The sequence below is a fragment of the Cebidichthys violaceus genome, unplaced genomic scaffold (genome assembly GCF_023349555.1).
Source record: "Cebidichthys violaceus isolate CVI_PGR_0920_01 unplaced genomic scaffold, fCebVio1.0.p SCAF_19, whole genome shotgun sequence".
In the NCBI taxonomy this organism is placed as follows: domain Eukaryota; kingdom Metazoa; phylum Chordata; class Actinopteri; order Perciformes; family Stichaeidae; genus Cebidichthys; species Cebidichthys violaceus.
Window position 1 is genome coordinate 2,643,732 of NW_027176361.1, and position 16,566 is coordinate 2,660,297.

The window sequence follows — 16,566 nt, forward strand, 5'->3', positions numbered from 1 at the left end:
TATTTACATCCTTCCTTATTCCTCTGACCTCTTCTCTCTGACTCCTCCCCTTTATTTACATCCTTCCTTATTCCTCTGACCTCTTCTCTCTGACTCCTCCCCTTTATTTACATCCTTCCTTATTCCTCTGACCACTTCTCTCTGACTCCTCCCCCTTATTTACATGCTTCCTTATTCCTCTGACCACTTCTCTCTGACTCCTCCCCCTTATCTACATCCTTCTCACTTCCTCTGACCACTTCTCTCTGACTCCTCCCCCTTATTTACATTGTTCTCTCTTCCTCTGACCACTTCTCTCTGACTCCTCCCCCTTTCAGAGCTGTTTGACAACTACATGCAGCAGGATGCCCACGAGTTCCTCAACTACCTCCTCAACACCATCGCCGACCTGCTGCAGGAGGAGAAGAGCCAGGAGCGACAGCAGAATGGGAAGCTGGTGCAGAATGGAGGAGGAGGAGGAGGGGGGACGGGAGGAGGAAGTGAAGGAGGAGGAGGAGAGGGGGAAGGAGGAAAGGAGACACAACAGACTTGGGTCCATGAGATTTTCCAAGGAACACTGACCAATGAGACGCGCTGCCTCAACTGTGAAGCTGTAAGTCCTTCTTTTAGGATTTAAGTTTGGATTTATTTACTTTTTAACTTTCTAAAACTAGTTATCTTTCTAGTAACTAGTATGACTCATTCTCTCATTTTTGGGGTTTTGCTTTGCAGTCTAAGTAGTTGTTTCTCATGCTGGTACAGCAACTTCCTCTGCAGGATATTCCACTGTTGAATCTGCATTTGCGTTCGTGGATCAGCCAATAGGATCGCTCCGTTTCTGAGATTAACCTGTGATTGGCTCCTGTCACGGGTTAGATTTTTCTAAAAGCCCGACAGCAGCCAAGAGGAGGTGCAGAAGTCTAGTTTTCTCCCAAATCACTCAAATTTGAATGTGCTGAAACGGTTGTTTTTGTGATTTTTTTTTTTTTTACCCAATGACGGCTAAAAATGGCTTTAAACACGGAATTCTATTGGTAAAAAGGGAGAAAGGAATGTAAAAAAAGAACTTTAACCAAAAATTGTGTATATTTGTTAATCCTCAATTGGTTCTGATCCCAAGAAGGACAAAACAAACAAAAACATACCCTAATTGAATGGATGTAATGCTCAAATCAAGCAAGATTTAGACCGCAAGTGTGTTCACTTGCGTTACAGGTGAGCAGTAAAGACGAAGACTTCCTGGATCTCTCGGTGGACGTGGAGCAGAACACCTCCATCACGCACTGTCTCAGGTAACGATCATCCGCGACAAGAGAAACTAGTACGGACGTAAAGAGAAACTAGTACGGACATAAAGAGAAACTAGTACGGACATAAAGAGAAACTAGTACGAACATAAAGAGAAACTAGTACGGACAAAAAAGAGAAACTACCACGGACATAAAAGAGAAACTAGTATGGACATAAAAGAGAAACTAGTACGGACATAAAGAAATGCTAGTACGGACAAAAGAGAAACTAGGACGGACAAAAAATAGAAACTACCATGTACATAAAAGAGAAACTAGTACGAACATAAAGAGAAACTAGTACGGACAAAAAAGAGAAACTAGTACAGACATAAAGAGAAACTAGTTCGGACAAAAGAATAAAAAGAGATACTAGTACGGCCATAAAGAGATACTACGTAGTACGGACAAAAAGGGAAACTAGTACGGACGTAAAGAGAAACTAGTACGGACAAAAAATAATTATATTTTACTTGTGTTTGTGTGTTTTCTTAACAGGGGCTTCAGCAACACAGAGACGTTATGTAGTGAATATAAATACTACTGTGAGCAATGTCGCAGCAAACAGGAAGCCCAGAAAAGGTGGGTGACATCGTCAGCTGGTTGATTTTTATTTGTTCTTTCTTTCTTTCTTGTTGTTTTGAATGTTGACATAAGGACGGATCAGTAATTTTAATATCTTTTATCTAGAGGTGAAATAATTAATAAATTGGTCGAGAAACGGAAAAATTCATCACCATCTATTCTTATAATTGATAAATCTTAATTTGGAAAATGACAAAAAGTCAATGATTCTACAGTAGTTGAAATTATGTCTAACATTTTCCAATAGTTTCTGGTATTTTAAAGACTAAACCATCATTAGATTAATTAATAATGAAAATAAGTTTGAGCCCCAATTTTTATGCTGCATCTATATAATTATATCATAAAAAAAATTATCATATTAAAAAAATTATATTTTTTGACTCCCAGAACATGTTACGTTTCTTTATTAAATATTGATAAATATAAATAAAAATACATGTAATTTTCCATTATTGAGATAGCAGAGTGATGGTCTTTGCCATTTACATTTTCACGTACGTTTCAACCGCAGTCAAAAATTACAAACCTTTCTTCTCCGTCTCTCTCTCCACCAGGATGCGGGTGAAGAAGCTCCCGATGATCCTCGCCCTCCACCTGAAGCGCTTTAAGTACATGGACCAGCTGCACCGCTACACCAAGCTGTCCTATCGCGTCGTCTTCCCTCTGGAGCTCCGCCTCTTCAACACGTCGGGGGACGCCACCAACCCCGACCGAATGTACGACCTGGTGGCTGTCGTCGTACACTGTGGCAGGTAGGTTCTCCTTCCTTTAACTACGTTTCATTTAGATATTTAAATGCTATGGACTTACATTCTCTTAGAGATTGTATTTGTGTATAACAAAAATTTTTCCTCAATGTGGAAAAGAATGAAAACCTTCTGCAAACGGTCAAAGCTGCAGCGCCTGTTGTGGTTTATGTTGGTTGTTTGTTGAACATTTCCATCACAATTTATAAGAATTTAATGAGTTTTTTTCAAATTGCTCATGTTGTCTGATCTACAGAAACAGAACAGCTGAGAATAACTTCATAATGTTAATAAACAAAACCATTTAGTAGTTATTAAAATGTAAAATATTTTCTGTCTATCAATACTTTTGATGCAATGAGACAAATAAAATCTAACAATTAACATAATACGATTAAATACAAGATACATACAATAGTAATATAACAGATAAGACATGTTGGAGACAACACTGACTACGTTTACAAACACATTAATATTTAAAAAATGAATATTTGGTGCATGTTAACGTAGTCGGTGTGTAGCTAGCATTAATAACAAATATCTGTGTTTTATGTTATGTTTTTAGAATGAAATAGAATCTAAATCAGATAATAAGATAAATAAAACAACTAGAAGGACGTGGCTTTGCTGCAGTTTTCTGAGGCCGATTAGTTGACGTCAGCTGATCGTATGCAAGTCATTAAGTCGCTGGATCGTCTTCAACCAGCAGATGAGTGATGTAATCGTCCAGCTGTGCATAAACATAACATGTGAACACAAAAAAGCTGTAAAACTCAAATGGAGCTGAAAACTATTTTATTTAGCAAGTTTGTACGTTTTGAATGACCAACAGACTCCAGGTTTAAATGTTCACCTGTGAATGAAATAAAAGCATCTTTAGGTGTTGTTGTTCTCTCAGTGTGTCTCACTCGTTGTTCCTCCTCTCTGCAGCGGTCCAAACCGCGGACACTACATCACCATCGTCAAGAGCCACGGCTTCTGGCTGCTGTTTGACGACGACATCGTAGAGGTAACGGACATTTAATACTGACGCATTGTTTTATTTTAAGCTGATGTTTGCTGCTGCAAGTAAATCTAAAATCTAGTTCTACTACTACCTCCTCTCCTACTACTACTTCCTCCTCTTCTACTGCTAGTTCTGCTACTACATCCTCCTCTTCTACTGCTAGTTCTCCGACTACTTACTCCTCTTCTACTGCTAGTTCTCCGACTACTTACTCCTCTTCTACTGCTAGTTCTCCGACTACTTACTCCTCTTCTACTGCTAGTTCTCCGACTACTTACTCCTCTTCTACTGCTAGTTTTACTACTACTTCCTCCTCTTCTACTGCTAGTTCTACTACTACTTCCTCCTCTTCTACTGCTAGTTCTACTACTACTTCCTCCTCTTCTACTGCAAGTTCTCCTACTACTACTTCCTCCTGTTCTACTGCTAGTTCTACTACTACTTACTCCTCTTCTACTGCTAGTTCTCCGACTACTTACTCCTCTTCTACTGCCAGTTTTACTACTATTACTTCCTCCTGTTCTACTGCTAGTTCTACTACTACTTCCTCATCTTCTACTGCTAGTTCTCCTACTACTACCTCCTCCTGTTCTACTGCTAGTTCTACTACTACTTCATCCTCTTCTACTGCTAGTTCTACTACTACTTCCTTCTCTTCTACTGCTAGTTCTCCTACTACTACTACTTCATCCTCTTCTACTGCTAGTTCTACAACTACTTCCTCCTCTTCTACTGCTAGTTCTCCTACTACTACTACTTCCTCATGTTCTACTGCTAGTTATCCTACTACTACTTCCTCCTCTTCTACTGCTAGTTCTCCTACTACTACTTCCTCCTCTTCTACTGCTAGTTCTACTACTACTTCCTCCTCTTCTACTGCTAGTTCTACTACAACTACTAACTCCTCTCCTACTACTTCTACCTCCTCTCCTACTGCTACTACGTCAAACCTTTAGTGTTTTCTAACTTTTACCGTCAATCTGTCACTGAAATAAGAGTCAAATGTTGGCCGTCATGAAACTGCTGATGTCTCTTCAGCGTCTCTGAAACCATCTGCTTCTCTCTCTGACGTGTTGACATGAGAAAACGTAGCAGCCTGGAAACAGAACCAACAGTCTGACACCCGTCTAGCGTGTGATAGCACTCCGCTAGCAGCACCGTGGTGTTAGTGACCATAACGTGATGATCTATCAATCCAAAGAAAGGCCCATTCAGCAGCATCTCCAGCCCTGCGACATGTTAACGGTCCATGAAGTCGGACTACAGCTCCACTCGCTGAAGCTCTTTGGTCTCTGGCAGTCGACCGCGTCAGCATTTGGCCCGGAGCCTCGGCACGCTGCTGCGCTCCAGCTGCAGACGAGTGACCTTTCACTTTATTTCTCCGAAGACGAGAAAATAGCGGTATAACACCGTCGTCGAGCTGTCGGCGGTTAACTGACCGTGCAGTGATGAACGCTCCGGGGTGTGTGGAGCATAATCTGTGTTAGAGACTAATGTGCAAACAGGGCTTCTATTTACTTATATAGCAGCTGCAGTGATGTGCAAAAAAACAACCTCTTCCTGCTTTCTCTTCTTCTCTTCTCTGCCTCCTTTCTTTTCCTTTCTCCCTCTTTTCTCTTTCTCCCTCCTTTCTCTTCCTCTCTCCTTTCTCCCTCTTTTCTCTTCCTCCCTCCCTGCCTCATTTCTCTTCCTCTTTTCTCTTTCTTTCTCTTCCTCTCTCCTTTCTCTTCCCCCCTCCCCTTCGCTTCCTCCCTCCCTCGTCCCTTTCTCTTCCTCCCTCATTTCTCTTCCTCCCTCCCTCCCTCCCTCCCTCTTTCTCTTCCTCCCTTCTTTCTATTCCTCCCTTTCTCTCTGTCCCTCCTTCCCTCCTTTCTGTTCCTCTCTTTTTCCTTTCTCTCTCCTCCCTTTCTCTCCTTCCTCCCTCCCTCCCTTTCTCTTCCTCCTTCCCTCCTCCCTTTCTCTCCTTTCTCTCTCCTCCTTTCTCTTCCTCTCCACCTCCTCCCTCTCTCCCTCCCCCTTTCTCTTCCTCTTTCCCTCCTTTTTTCCTCCCTCCCTCCCGTGTCTTCCTCTCTCCCCCCTTTGCTGTGAAAAAGAAGCACTGAACACAATATATTAAAAGTCAAAAGAAGTTACGGAACATCCTCCACATTGTTCTCAGTGTGCTGTAGATTCCTAACAAAAGAAGTGTTGTTCTTTTATTTTACAGGTCTGATAATTCTCTGGAGAGTTTCTTTGGAAAGAACTACATCATTGTGTTCTCATTACAAGGAAATTAGGATCTTTTTGGAACAAACGGCTCATTTAAATGTCTCCATCTCAGTTAAATAAATGTCATGTTTAGCTGACTAAAAGTCTCTCTATCCTGACAATCAATTGGAATAAACTCAAGGACAACAATTCAACACAGTATTTATTATTTGGACTAAATGACATCGTCCTTTCTTAGAATCATCTTAGGAACCATAAAATATATCAACAGTCTTTTAGTAGATCACTACAGAATGAATGCAAACTCATAGCTGTAACTAGTGATTCGTGTCCTCGGACTTTGTTTACAGTAATGAACATAATGAATCTGATCTCTAAACATTCACTTTGGTCATATTTATGAGATATTTCACTGTTATATTGTAGAGTTATCTACAAATCACTATGCTGTCAGAATGCAGAGGAATCTGCTCAGTTGACGGCGGCTGATGTTTAAAACTACAATCCTCACCGCCGTTGTGTTTTTCCACTATGATGGGAAGGAGGCCCAGTCGAGACACATCTGGTCCAGAAACTCACCGAGTTCTGGAGGATTCCGCTGAGTTTGCAGAATCAGAAACGCACACTAATCGTTTCTTTATGATTGGTGGAGGTTTAATCTCTCTTTCTGTCTCTATTCTAGCTTTTCGTTTGTTCTTTACCCGTCTCTTTCCACCTGGAATAGAAACTGCAATCCCAAAGTATTTATTTTAGCAGTTTCCATTGTCTCCCTCTCCCTCGCTCTGTGTTTGGACAAAGCTGCTACACTAAAAACAGTTGTCAGGGTCAGAATCTCAAGTTCTTCACCACTTCCTTGTCAACATACTCCCTTTTGAAATGGAAACAAAAGCCGCTGTGACAACAGCGACACAACAAAAGTTCAACAGCACAGCAAATGAAAAACCTCCTAAAAGACTTACGGTCATCTTTAGAAATAGTTTACCAAGAAACACACATTTCTAAAGGGTTAAAACAAACTAGTCCTTTTTGGAGGTACAATCAGTTTGTGACTGTAAAGACAATTCTTTAGCGTTTTTTTTCCTGTTTCCGCGTCTTTATCTTATGCTAAGCTAAGCTAATCGGCTCCCCGGTTTCAGCTCCGTACTCGACACGTACAAAAACTCTTGAAAAGAAAGCAAATGAGCACGTTTCCCAAAAATGTTTGAACCATTCTGTGAAGCTCAGCTGCCGTCGAGTTTTACTGCAGAGCTGGACTTCAGACGCAAGCTAACCGGCTAACGTCTGATGTCCAAAGACGACTTAAGTTTCAAACATACGTGTTTGTCGCTTGCTGCTTTCGTCCGGCTCATTCTTTATGTCGTTAAGACCGTAGAAGTTTAGTCTTATGGTCTGAATCAAAATCAAACATTTTGGTTTTTTTTCCTTCTAGAAAATTGACGCTCAGGCGATCGAGGAGTTCTACGGTCTGACGTCGGACATTTCCAAGAACTCTGAGTCGGGATACATCCTGTTCTACCAGTCCAGAGACTGAACCAGCCGGCCGGTGAACCCCCCCCCCCCCCCCAAACAGACTGTACACCCGACAGAGGGGGCGGGGAGAGAGAGAGAGAGGAGGCCGTCACTGGCTCCGCCCACTACGCTCACATAAGTACCCAGGCTTTACTTCCTGCAGGCGGAGCACCACTCGGATTGGTCGAAAACGTGTGCGGGTCGCTACTGCTGCCAGCCTCCTGGATTACGACCATTCGCGTCCTTCTTCAGCACCTTCAAATAAATAAAATGTGCGCCGGAGCATCTGCGGGGGGGGGGTTAACACCAAATCCAAGAGGCTGACATCGCCGGGAGCACAGCGGTCCGATGCAGAGTAACCAATCAACTGTTTCGGATGAGACACAGGATTGTAGACCTCCTCCTTCTTCAGCGTTTTATTTTGTTTTTGTATGAATAACATACCATGCTAAGTTAGCCTTACGCTAACACACTGGTACCGCGCGTTCAGCCCCCCCCCCCCTTTGACTAAGAATCTTAAATTAGTGCAGTGCCTGTATGAAAACATGGCTTGTTAAAAATCGGTAAAAACCCCCAACAACGGTGAGCCTAACAGCTCACCAACGACGCTGTTCTGGTTTTAGGTTTTTAGGTGTGTCGTGCCATTACGGGTCATGTTTGGTGCCACAGCGAGAGAAAAAAAAAAAAGGATTTTGAACGAAGTGTTAAAACGACGTTAAACAAGTATTTTTAATCAGGCTTTTCGTGGTTTCAGTTTGATTTGAAAGATTTGTCTTTAAACTTTTTTTTTTTGACTTTTCTTTAACGCCAGAATGTGCACGTTTATACCTCTTTCTTTTTTCTTCTTAAAGTCAGTTCTGAACCGTCACACTCCGCACAGGTTGAAAGGTGTCTTGTCCTTTTTTCATTTCTGGACATCCAGCTCTTTAACACCTCCCTGCATTATGCCAGCTGGTTTCGGTCCACCAATCACATGCTGGCAAGTTTTGGCCTCTGGCTCAAGTGTTCCTCCTGCAGCTGCAGCTCTGGCAGCCGCTCACACTTTTACATAACATGTTTTCCGCTCCAGAATCTTAAAACCGGAGGCTTCAGTGATGCTGACGTGGAGCGTTTTGTCGGTCGAACGACTCGGCGTCTGACATCTGTTTTAAAATCCAATGTAGTCCAATAAGAAGGAGTTCAGGACCTCTGATTTAATGTTGACGCAGTTCAACGTTTCCTCCCTAAATCCAGCTTTCTGCTTCCTCCTCCTCCACTTCCATTGCTTTCATGTTAACGCACAAACAAACCAAATGTAGTTTTTTTTTTAAAGTATGTTTTAAAGCTCCCGACTGGGCTGTCCCCACACCGACAAGCAGGCTCACCCCGTCACCTTTTCAACAGATGGCAGAGTGAATGGAAACAAGCGCACTGCAGCCTTTTCCAGCTGTTTATATTGTGCAGCGGTTGAGTGGTCCGGGCAGTGGGTCAAGTATTATCTGAATGTTTCAAATGTACAGTAACATAAAAACTGGGCTGCTGGAGTCTGGTACGTTTTGAAATAATCTGAAGTTGCTCTCTTTGCTGCTAAGACGAGGAAATCACTTTTAACAACACATACTGAAATCGGAATATTTTAATTTCCTGTGGAGTCTTTTATTTTAACGCCCAACAAACGTAATGCAGGTTAATCAGTTTGTATACAAACTGGTGAGCAGTTCATCTCCGCCACAGAAGTGTGTGCTGAGGTTCCTTGAACGTCTCACTTAGTTCAGGAGAGGGAGCCGCTTCAGATGATGCGTTCAAAGTCAACACTATTTCTTTTTTTCCGGATGTTTTGCGTGTTGTTTTTGGGGGTCGATCCACTTCGTTTTCCATCATTTCTTCAATTCTTTGAAAGTAAAATGAAGTAGTTTACAGGTTTCTATCCAGGCTCCAACAGAATCTGTGGACTCTTATAACTGTCACCAAACGACGTGTTCATATTTTAAGCTTTTGAAAGGAACATTTTTCATTTACTCATTGTACGACTGAACATAAGCACAAAAGGCGCGTTTATTTGGGGGATGAAAGTCTCCAGATTCAGTTTGGAGCTGGTTATGAGTCTGTATTTCAATGAAATGCAGTTTTCATGGAAATCGTTGCTCCCCAAAATCTGTAACTGTCGGTTGAAATCTTTTGGCGTTGAAACAAGGCTCTGTTTTAATTTAAATACTATTATTATTTTTAATGTTTGTTACCTTCCTTTTCTTAGATGTCTCACTTGTTTTTGATATATTTCACTAATTTTACTAGTCTACCATTTTTGAGTAGGCGGCTTTGGATATTTGGAGATTATTTTGGGGGAGTGTGTGTGACGAGTATGTGTACATAAATACAGATATTATTATTATTATTATTGGAATATAAATAATTGCTTGCTTTAAAATAATCGGCAGACCTAGATCCAAAAATATTAGTGTAAAAAGTTATGCCTCAAGAAATACTTTTATTGTGTTAATGAATCAATACGCCCGGCGCTCCAAAAGTAACAAGCCCCACCCGTCTGGCGTCCAGGGTGACATAAACCCAACAGCCCCAAATTAAATTAGCTCATATGTAATCACGTTATAGTACACAGAAAAAAAGACTGATTTCATTAAGATACTCTGAAGAAAACTACAAGTTTTCCTTACAAGTAACTACTGTGCAGAAAGTGACTGACCAAAACCTGTCCTGTGTATTACTGTGTTAAAGGAAATATCCACTTTAAAACGCTTAGTTATTTGTTCTTTTTGTCTCTCTTACATAAGTTGCCGTTTTGTTAATAATCACAATGTTGAAGAGAACTAAAAGATGACTATATTGGCCTCACAAAACATAAAATTCACGTAAAAAAAAACAGAGGGGAGGGAGAGGGGGGGAGTTAGCGCTGTTAGCACCCTTTAGCTATGAGTCACTGGCTCGCCATTGAGAGGCAATAAAAATGCCTTGCATTCTTAAATTTTTTTTTTAAATCTTATAAAAATCAGTTGAATTTTGAAATGTCTTTTATATTTGGACAAGAATAAAATTAACCTAAATAAAACCTAAAAAATATGAATATCTGGTCAAACAAATACGAAAATGACTATAAATAGAACCACGTATTCAATGTTGAGTTTGAGTACTTTACTCAAAAACATACTTTACTTTGACACACGGCCCCACTCGTGCTAATCTGGTCTTCAGCACTGTGATTATTCACCTAATTACTCTTAAGGGAATTGTTTCCGGAGGGTTTTTATTAGCAGAAGCACAAACATTTTCTCACAAAATATAATATTAAATAATGAAAAGCTGACGTCTGCAGGTGGATATTTCCTTTAACCGGTGTTCTGTCCTCTGAAATGTCCCTTCAGGGCTTCGGTCGTCCACATCACACCCTCTTCTTTTCAGACTCACCAAGAATGTAAATGTTTTGAGTATTCCGGTATGTGACGGACGGAAAGTGACTGAAACGTGTTTTTAACACTCTGATATTGTACGCTGCAACTGACTTGTGTGCAAAGTGACAGCAGCCTCGCAGACAAACAACAAACCAAATTATTTATATTATACTAAAACGAGCAAAAGAGCCAAATGCATTCAGAAAAGATTCAAAAGGAAGTTCATCTTCAATTTATATAAGACACTCTTTGGTTGAGTCTTTTCTGAAAGGTAACTTTGACACTATCCTCAGACACAGAAGTGTTTTTTTTTGTATATATATTTTTTGCGGCACACATTTAATTGGCGTGAAACTGTTTGTGAGCTGCTGCTGCTGCTGCACACACTGCCGTCTGAAGTTCATTCTGAATACATGTAGATGCAGTGAAGTTTGGGAATGACGGCTGGTTTTAATAATGTGTCCAAACTTGAAATAAAACACAAACTGGTTTTTAAAATGGAAACATCTCAACTGTCTTCAGTGTTTTTTTATGAGAGTATTGAGTTTATTTCAATTTAGCTTTAAGTGAATGATATGAATTCAAGTTACTGTTTTCAGATCAACTCTAATTATTATTAAACTTGGTCTAAATGACTATACAGATTTCTTACCTATAACTTCTTAATCTAAACAATACTTTGAGTATTATAGTATAAAACGGATTAAATTCCGAAAGAGATATAAGAATGAACTCAGAGTATTACAGGGAAAAAGTTGTTATAGTGTCACATGTCACTTTAATAACATGCTATACTATGACTTTTTCACTTTTTTCGGCATACTATACTATGACTTTTTTTTCCGACATACTTATACTATGATTTTTTTTACTTTTTTTGACATACTATACGATGACTTTTTTTTCTTTTTTCGACATACTATACTATGACTTTTTTTTTCTTTTTTTGACATACTATACAATGACTGTTTTTACATTTTTCAACATACTATACTATGATTTTCTTTACTTTTTTCAACATGCTATACTATGACTTTTTTTTTTCCGACATACTATACTATGACTTTTTTTACTTTTTTCGACATCCTATACTATGACTTTTTTTTACTTTTTTCAACATACAATACTATGATTTTTTTTACTTTTTTCGACATACTATACGATGACTTTTTTTCTTTTTTCGACATACTATACTATGACTTTTTTTTTCTTTTTTTGACATCCTATACAATGACTGTTTTTACATTTTTCAACATACTATACTATGATTTTCATTACTTTTTTCAACATGCTATGCTGTGACTTTTTTTTCTTTTTTCAACATCCTATTCTATGACTTTTTTTTTCGACATACTATACAATGACTGTTTTTACATTTTCAACATACTATACTATGACTTTTTTTAACTTTTTTCGACATGCTATACTATGACTTGTTTTACTTTTTTCAACATGTGACTGTTTTTACTTTTTTCGACATGCTATACTATGACTTTTTTTTACTTTTTTCGACATGCTATACTATGACTTTTTTTACTTTTTTCGACATGCTATACTTTCACTTTTTTTCATTTTTCGACATACTATACTGTGAATTTTTTTTTTTCAACATCCTATACTATAACTTGTTTTACTTTTTTCAACATGTGACTTTTTACTTTTTTCGACATGCTATACTATGACTTTTTTACTTTTTTCAACATACTATACTATGACTTTTTTTTTCATTTTTCGACATACTAACTGAATTTTTTTTTTTCAAAATACTATACTCTGACTTTTTTTTTTTCGACATGCTAAATTATGAATTTTTTTTACTTTTTTCAACATACTATACTGTGAATTTTTTTTTTACTTTTTTCAACATGCTATACTTTGACTTTTTTTCATTTTTCGACATACTATACTATGAATTTTTTTTTTCAACATCCTATACTATAACTTGTTTTACTTTTTTCAACATGTGACTGTTTTTACTTTTTTCGACATGCTATACTATGACTTTTTTACTTTTTTCAACATACTATACTATGACTTTTTTTTTCATTTTTTGACATACTATACTGTGAATTTTTTTTTTTCAACATACTATACTATGACTGTTTTTACTTTTTTCAACATACCATACTATGATTTTTTTTACTTTTTTCGACATACTATACTATGACTGTTTTTACTTTTTTCGACATACCATACCATGATTTTTTTGACATTTTTCGACATACTATACAATGACTTTTTTTTTCATTTTTCGACATACTATACAATGACTTTTTTTTTCTTTTTTCGACATACTATACTATGACTTTTTTTACTTTTTTCGACATACTATACAATGACTTTTTTTTCTTTTTTCGACATACTATACTATGACTGTTTTTACTTTTTTCGACATACTATACTATGATTTTCTTTACTTTTTTCGACATACTTTACTATGACCGTTTTTCAATTTTTTCGACATGCTATACTATGACCGTTTTAAATTTTTTTTGAAATGCTATACTATGACCGTTTTTCAATTTTTTCGACCATTTGTAACTTTTTTCGACATAATATACTATGACTGTTTTCGACATGATATACAATGACTGTTTTTTTACTTTTTTTGACATGCTATACTTTGACCGTTTTTCAATTTTTTCGACATGCTATACTATGACCGTTTTTCAATTTTTTCGACATGCTATACTATGACCGTTTTTTACTTTTTTCGACAATTTTAACTATTACTGTTTTTGACTGGCTATACTATGACTGTTTTCGACAGGCTATACTATGACTGTTTTCAACATAATATACTATGACCGTTTTTTGACTTTTTTCGACATGCTATACTATGACAGTTTTTCACTTTTTTTGACATTCTATGCTATGACTGTTTTCGACAGGCTATACTATGACTGTTTTTGACATAATATACAATGACTGTTTTTTTGACTTTTTTTGACAAGCTATACTTTGACCGTTTTTAAATTTTTTTGACCGTTTTTCACTTTTTTCGACAGGCTATACTATGACTTTTTTTGACATAATATACAATGACTTTTTTTACTTTTTTCAACATGCTATACTATGACCGTTTTTCACTTTTTTCGACAGGCTATACTATGACTGTTTTCAACATATTATACTATGACTGTTTTTGACATAATATACAATGACTGTTTTTTTACTTTTTTTCGACGGTCTATACTATCACCGTTTTTCACTTTTTTCGACAGGCTATACTATGACCGTTTTTCACTTTTTTCGACAGGCTATACTATGACTGTTTTCGACATAATATACAATGACTGTTTTTTTACTTTTTTCGACATACTATACGATGACTTTCTTTTTTCTTTTTTCGACAAGCTATACTATGACTTTTTTTTTTTTTGACATACTAAACTATGACTGTTTTTACTTTTTTCAACATACTATACTATGATTTTTTTTACTTTCTTCGACATACTATACTATGATTTTTTTTACTTTTTTCGACATACTATATGATTACTTTTTTTTTACTTTTATCAACATACTATACTGTGACTTTTTTTTCTTTTTTTGACATACTATACAATGACTTTGTTTTACTTTTTTATGACATACTATATTATGACTGTTTTTACATTTTTTGATATGCTATAATATGACTTTATTTTTACTTTTTTCGACATGCTATACTTTGACTTTTTTTCATTTTTCGACATACTATACTGTGAATTTTTTTTTTCAACATCCTATACTATAACTTGTTTTACTTTTTTCAACATGTGACTGTTTTTACTTTTTTCGACATGCTATACTATGACTTTTTTACTTTTTTCAACATACTATACTATGACTTTTTTTTAAATTTTTTTCAGCATTCTATACTATGACTTTTTAAAAAAAATGTCGACATACTATACTTTTTTTTCTTTTTTTTTGACTTACTATACTATGACTTTTATACTTTTTTCGACATACAATACAATGACTCTTTTTAACTTTTTTCAAAATACTATACTATGACTTTTTTTTACTTTTTTCGCTGTCATGGAGTCCACGACTTTAACCTGATTTCAGAGTCTTAACCCTCCAGCGATGTTCTTAGGGAGTGAACGTTACTCTCAAGAGGTGAAAGCTTTTCCAGCACTGATCCCTCATCCAGGAGGAACCACCAGACCCAGGAAGGTCCTCACAAAATCTGAGCTCCAGGGATCATCACTTTCCAATTCCATTTTCTTAATATATATCTATATATTTATGCCTTGCATTGTACTTATATATGCTTCACATTATTCACTGATACTGATGTTATATACCTATATGTTATGTCTTTGATCCCAATGTTCTCTTTAATTGTGGGGTTGTGTATTTGACAGATGTAATAAACATCGCAGTAGACGTTTCAAAGACACAATGTATATTGCTGAAAACTGCTTCTCTGTAATAGTTGTATGGAATAATAAATGAATAAAAACTTGAAATATTCCTTCTTTTGTATGATGACTTTTTTCATGAAATTTACAACATGCTATACTATGACTTTTTTCAACATATTATACTATAACTGTTATTGACATAATATGACCGTTTTTCACTTTTTTCGACGGGCTATACTATGACTGTTTTCAACATAATATACTATGACCGTTTTTGGATTTTTTTTGACATCCTATACTATGACCGTTTTTCAATTTTTTCGACAGGCTATATTATGACTGTTTTCAGCATAATACACTATGACCGTTTTTCACTTTTTTTTTAAATGCTATACTATTAACGTTTTTAAATTTTTTCGAACGTTTTTTACTTTTTTCGACAGGCTATACTATGACTGTTTTTCACTTTTTTCGACCTGCTATACTATGACTGTTTTTCACTTTTTTCGACAGGCTATACTATGACTGTTTTCGACATAATATACTACGACTGTTTTTTGTACTTTTTTCGACAGGCTATACTATGACCGTTTTTTACTTTTTTCGACAGGCTATACTATGACTGTTTTCAACATAATATACTATGACCGTTTTTTGACTTTTTTCGACATGCTATACTATGACAGTTTTTCACTTTTTTTGACATTCTATGCTATGACTGTTTTCGACAGGCTATACTATGACTGTTTTTGACATAATATACAATGACTGTTTTTTTGACTTTTTTTGACAAGCTATACTTTGACCGTTTTTAAATTTTTTTGACCGTTTTTCACTTTTTTCGACAGGCTATACTATGACTTTTTTTGACATAATATACAATGACTTTTTTTACTTTTTTCAACATGCTATACTATGACCGTTTTTCACTTTTTTCGACAGGCTATACTATGACTGTTTTCAACATATTATACTATGACTGTTTTCGACATAATATACAATGACTGTTTTTTTACTTTTTTTCGACGGTCTATACTATCACCGTTTTTCACTTTTTTCGACAGGCTATACTATGACTGTTTTCGACATAATATACAATGACTGTTTTTTTACTTTTTTCGACATACTATACGATGACTTTCTTTTTTCTTTTTTCGACAAGCTATACTATGACTTTTTTTTTTTTGACATACTAAACTATGACTGTTTTTACTTTTTTCAACATACTATACTATGATTTTTTTTACTTTCTTCGACATACTATACTATGATTTTTTTTTACTTTTTTCGACATACTATATGATTACTTTTTTTTTACTTTTATCAACATACTATACTGTGACTTTTTTTTCTTTTTTTGACATACTATACAATGACTTTGTTTTACTTTTTTATGACATACTATATTATGACTGTTTTTACATTTTTTGATATGCTATAATATGACTTTATTTTTACTTTTTTCGACATGCTATACTTTGACTTTTTTTCATTTTT

The 16,566-nt window shown here is 36.4% G+C and overlaps 1 protein-coding gene across 2 annotated transcripts in view; it reads left to right on the forward strand.

Annotated features, from left to right (window-relative positions):
* usp12b (ubiquitin specific peptidase 12b) overlaps positions 1 to 11,218 on the forward strand; it is a 15,342-nt gene extending 4,124 nt beyond the window's left edge. For both annotated transcript variants that reach the window (XM_068713216.1, XM_068713218.1), the window contains exons 5-10: positions 318 to 592; positions 1,195 to 1,271; positions 1,767 to 1,850; positions 2,411 to 2,608; positions 3,536 to 3,614; positions 7,249 to 11,218. In XM_068713216.1, coding sequence (XP_068569317.1) covers positions 318 to 592; positions 1,195 to 1,271; positions 1,767 to 1,850; positions 2,411 to 2,608; positions 3,536 to 3,614; positions 7,249 to 7,350 — 815 coding nt within the window. In that variant the 3' untranslated portion in view covers positions 7,351 to 11,218. The remainder of the gene's footprint in view (positions 1 to 317; positions 593 to 1,194; positions 1,272 to 1,766; positions 1,851 to 2,410; positions 2,609 to 3,535; positions 3,615 to 7,248) is intronic.
* The last annotated feature ends 5,348 nt before the right edge of the window (positions 11,219 to 16,566 follow it).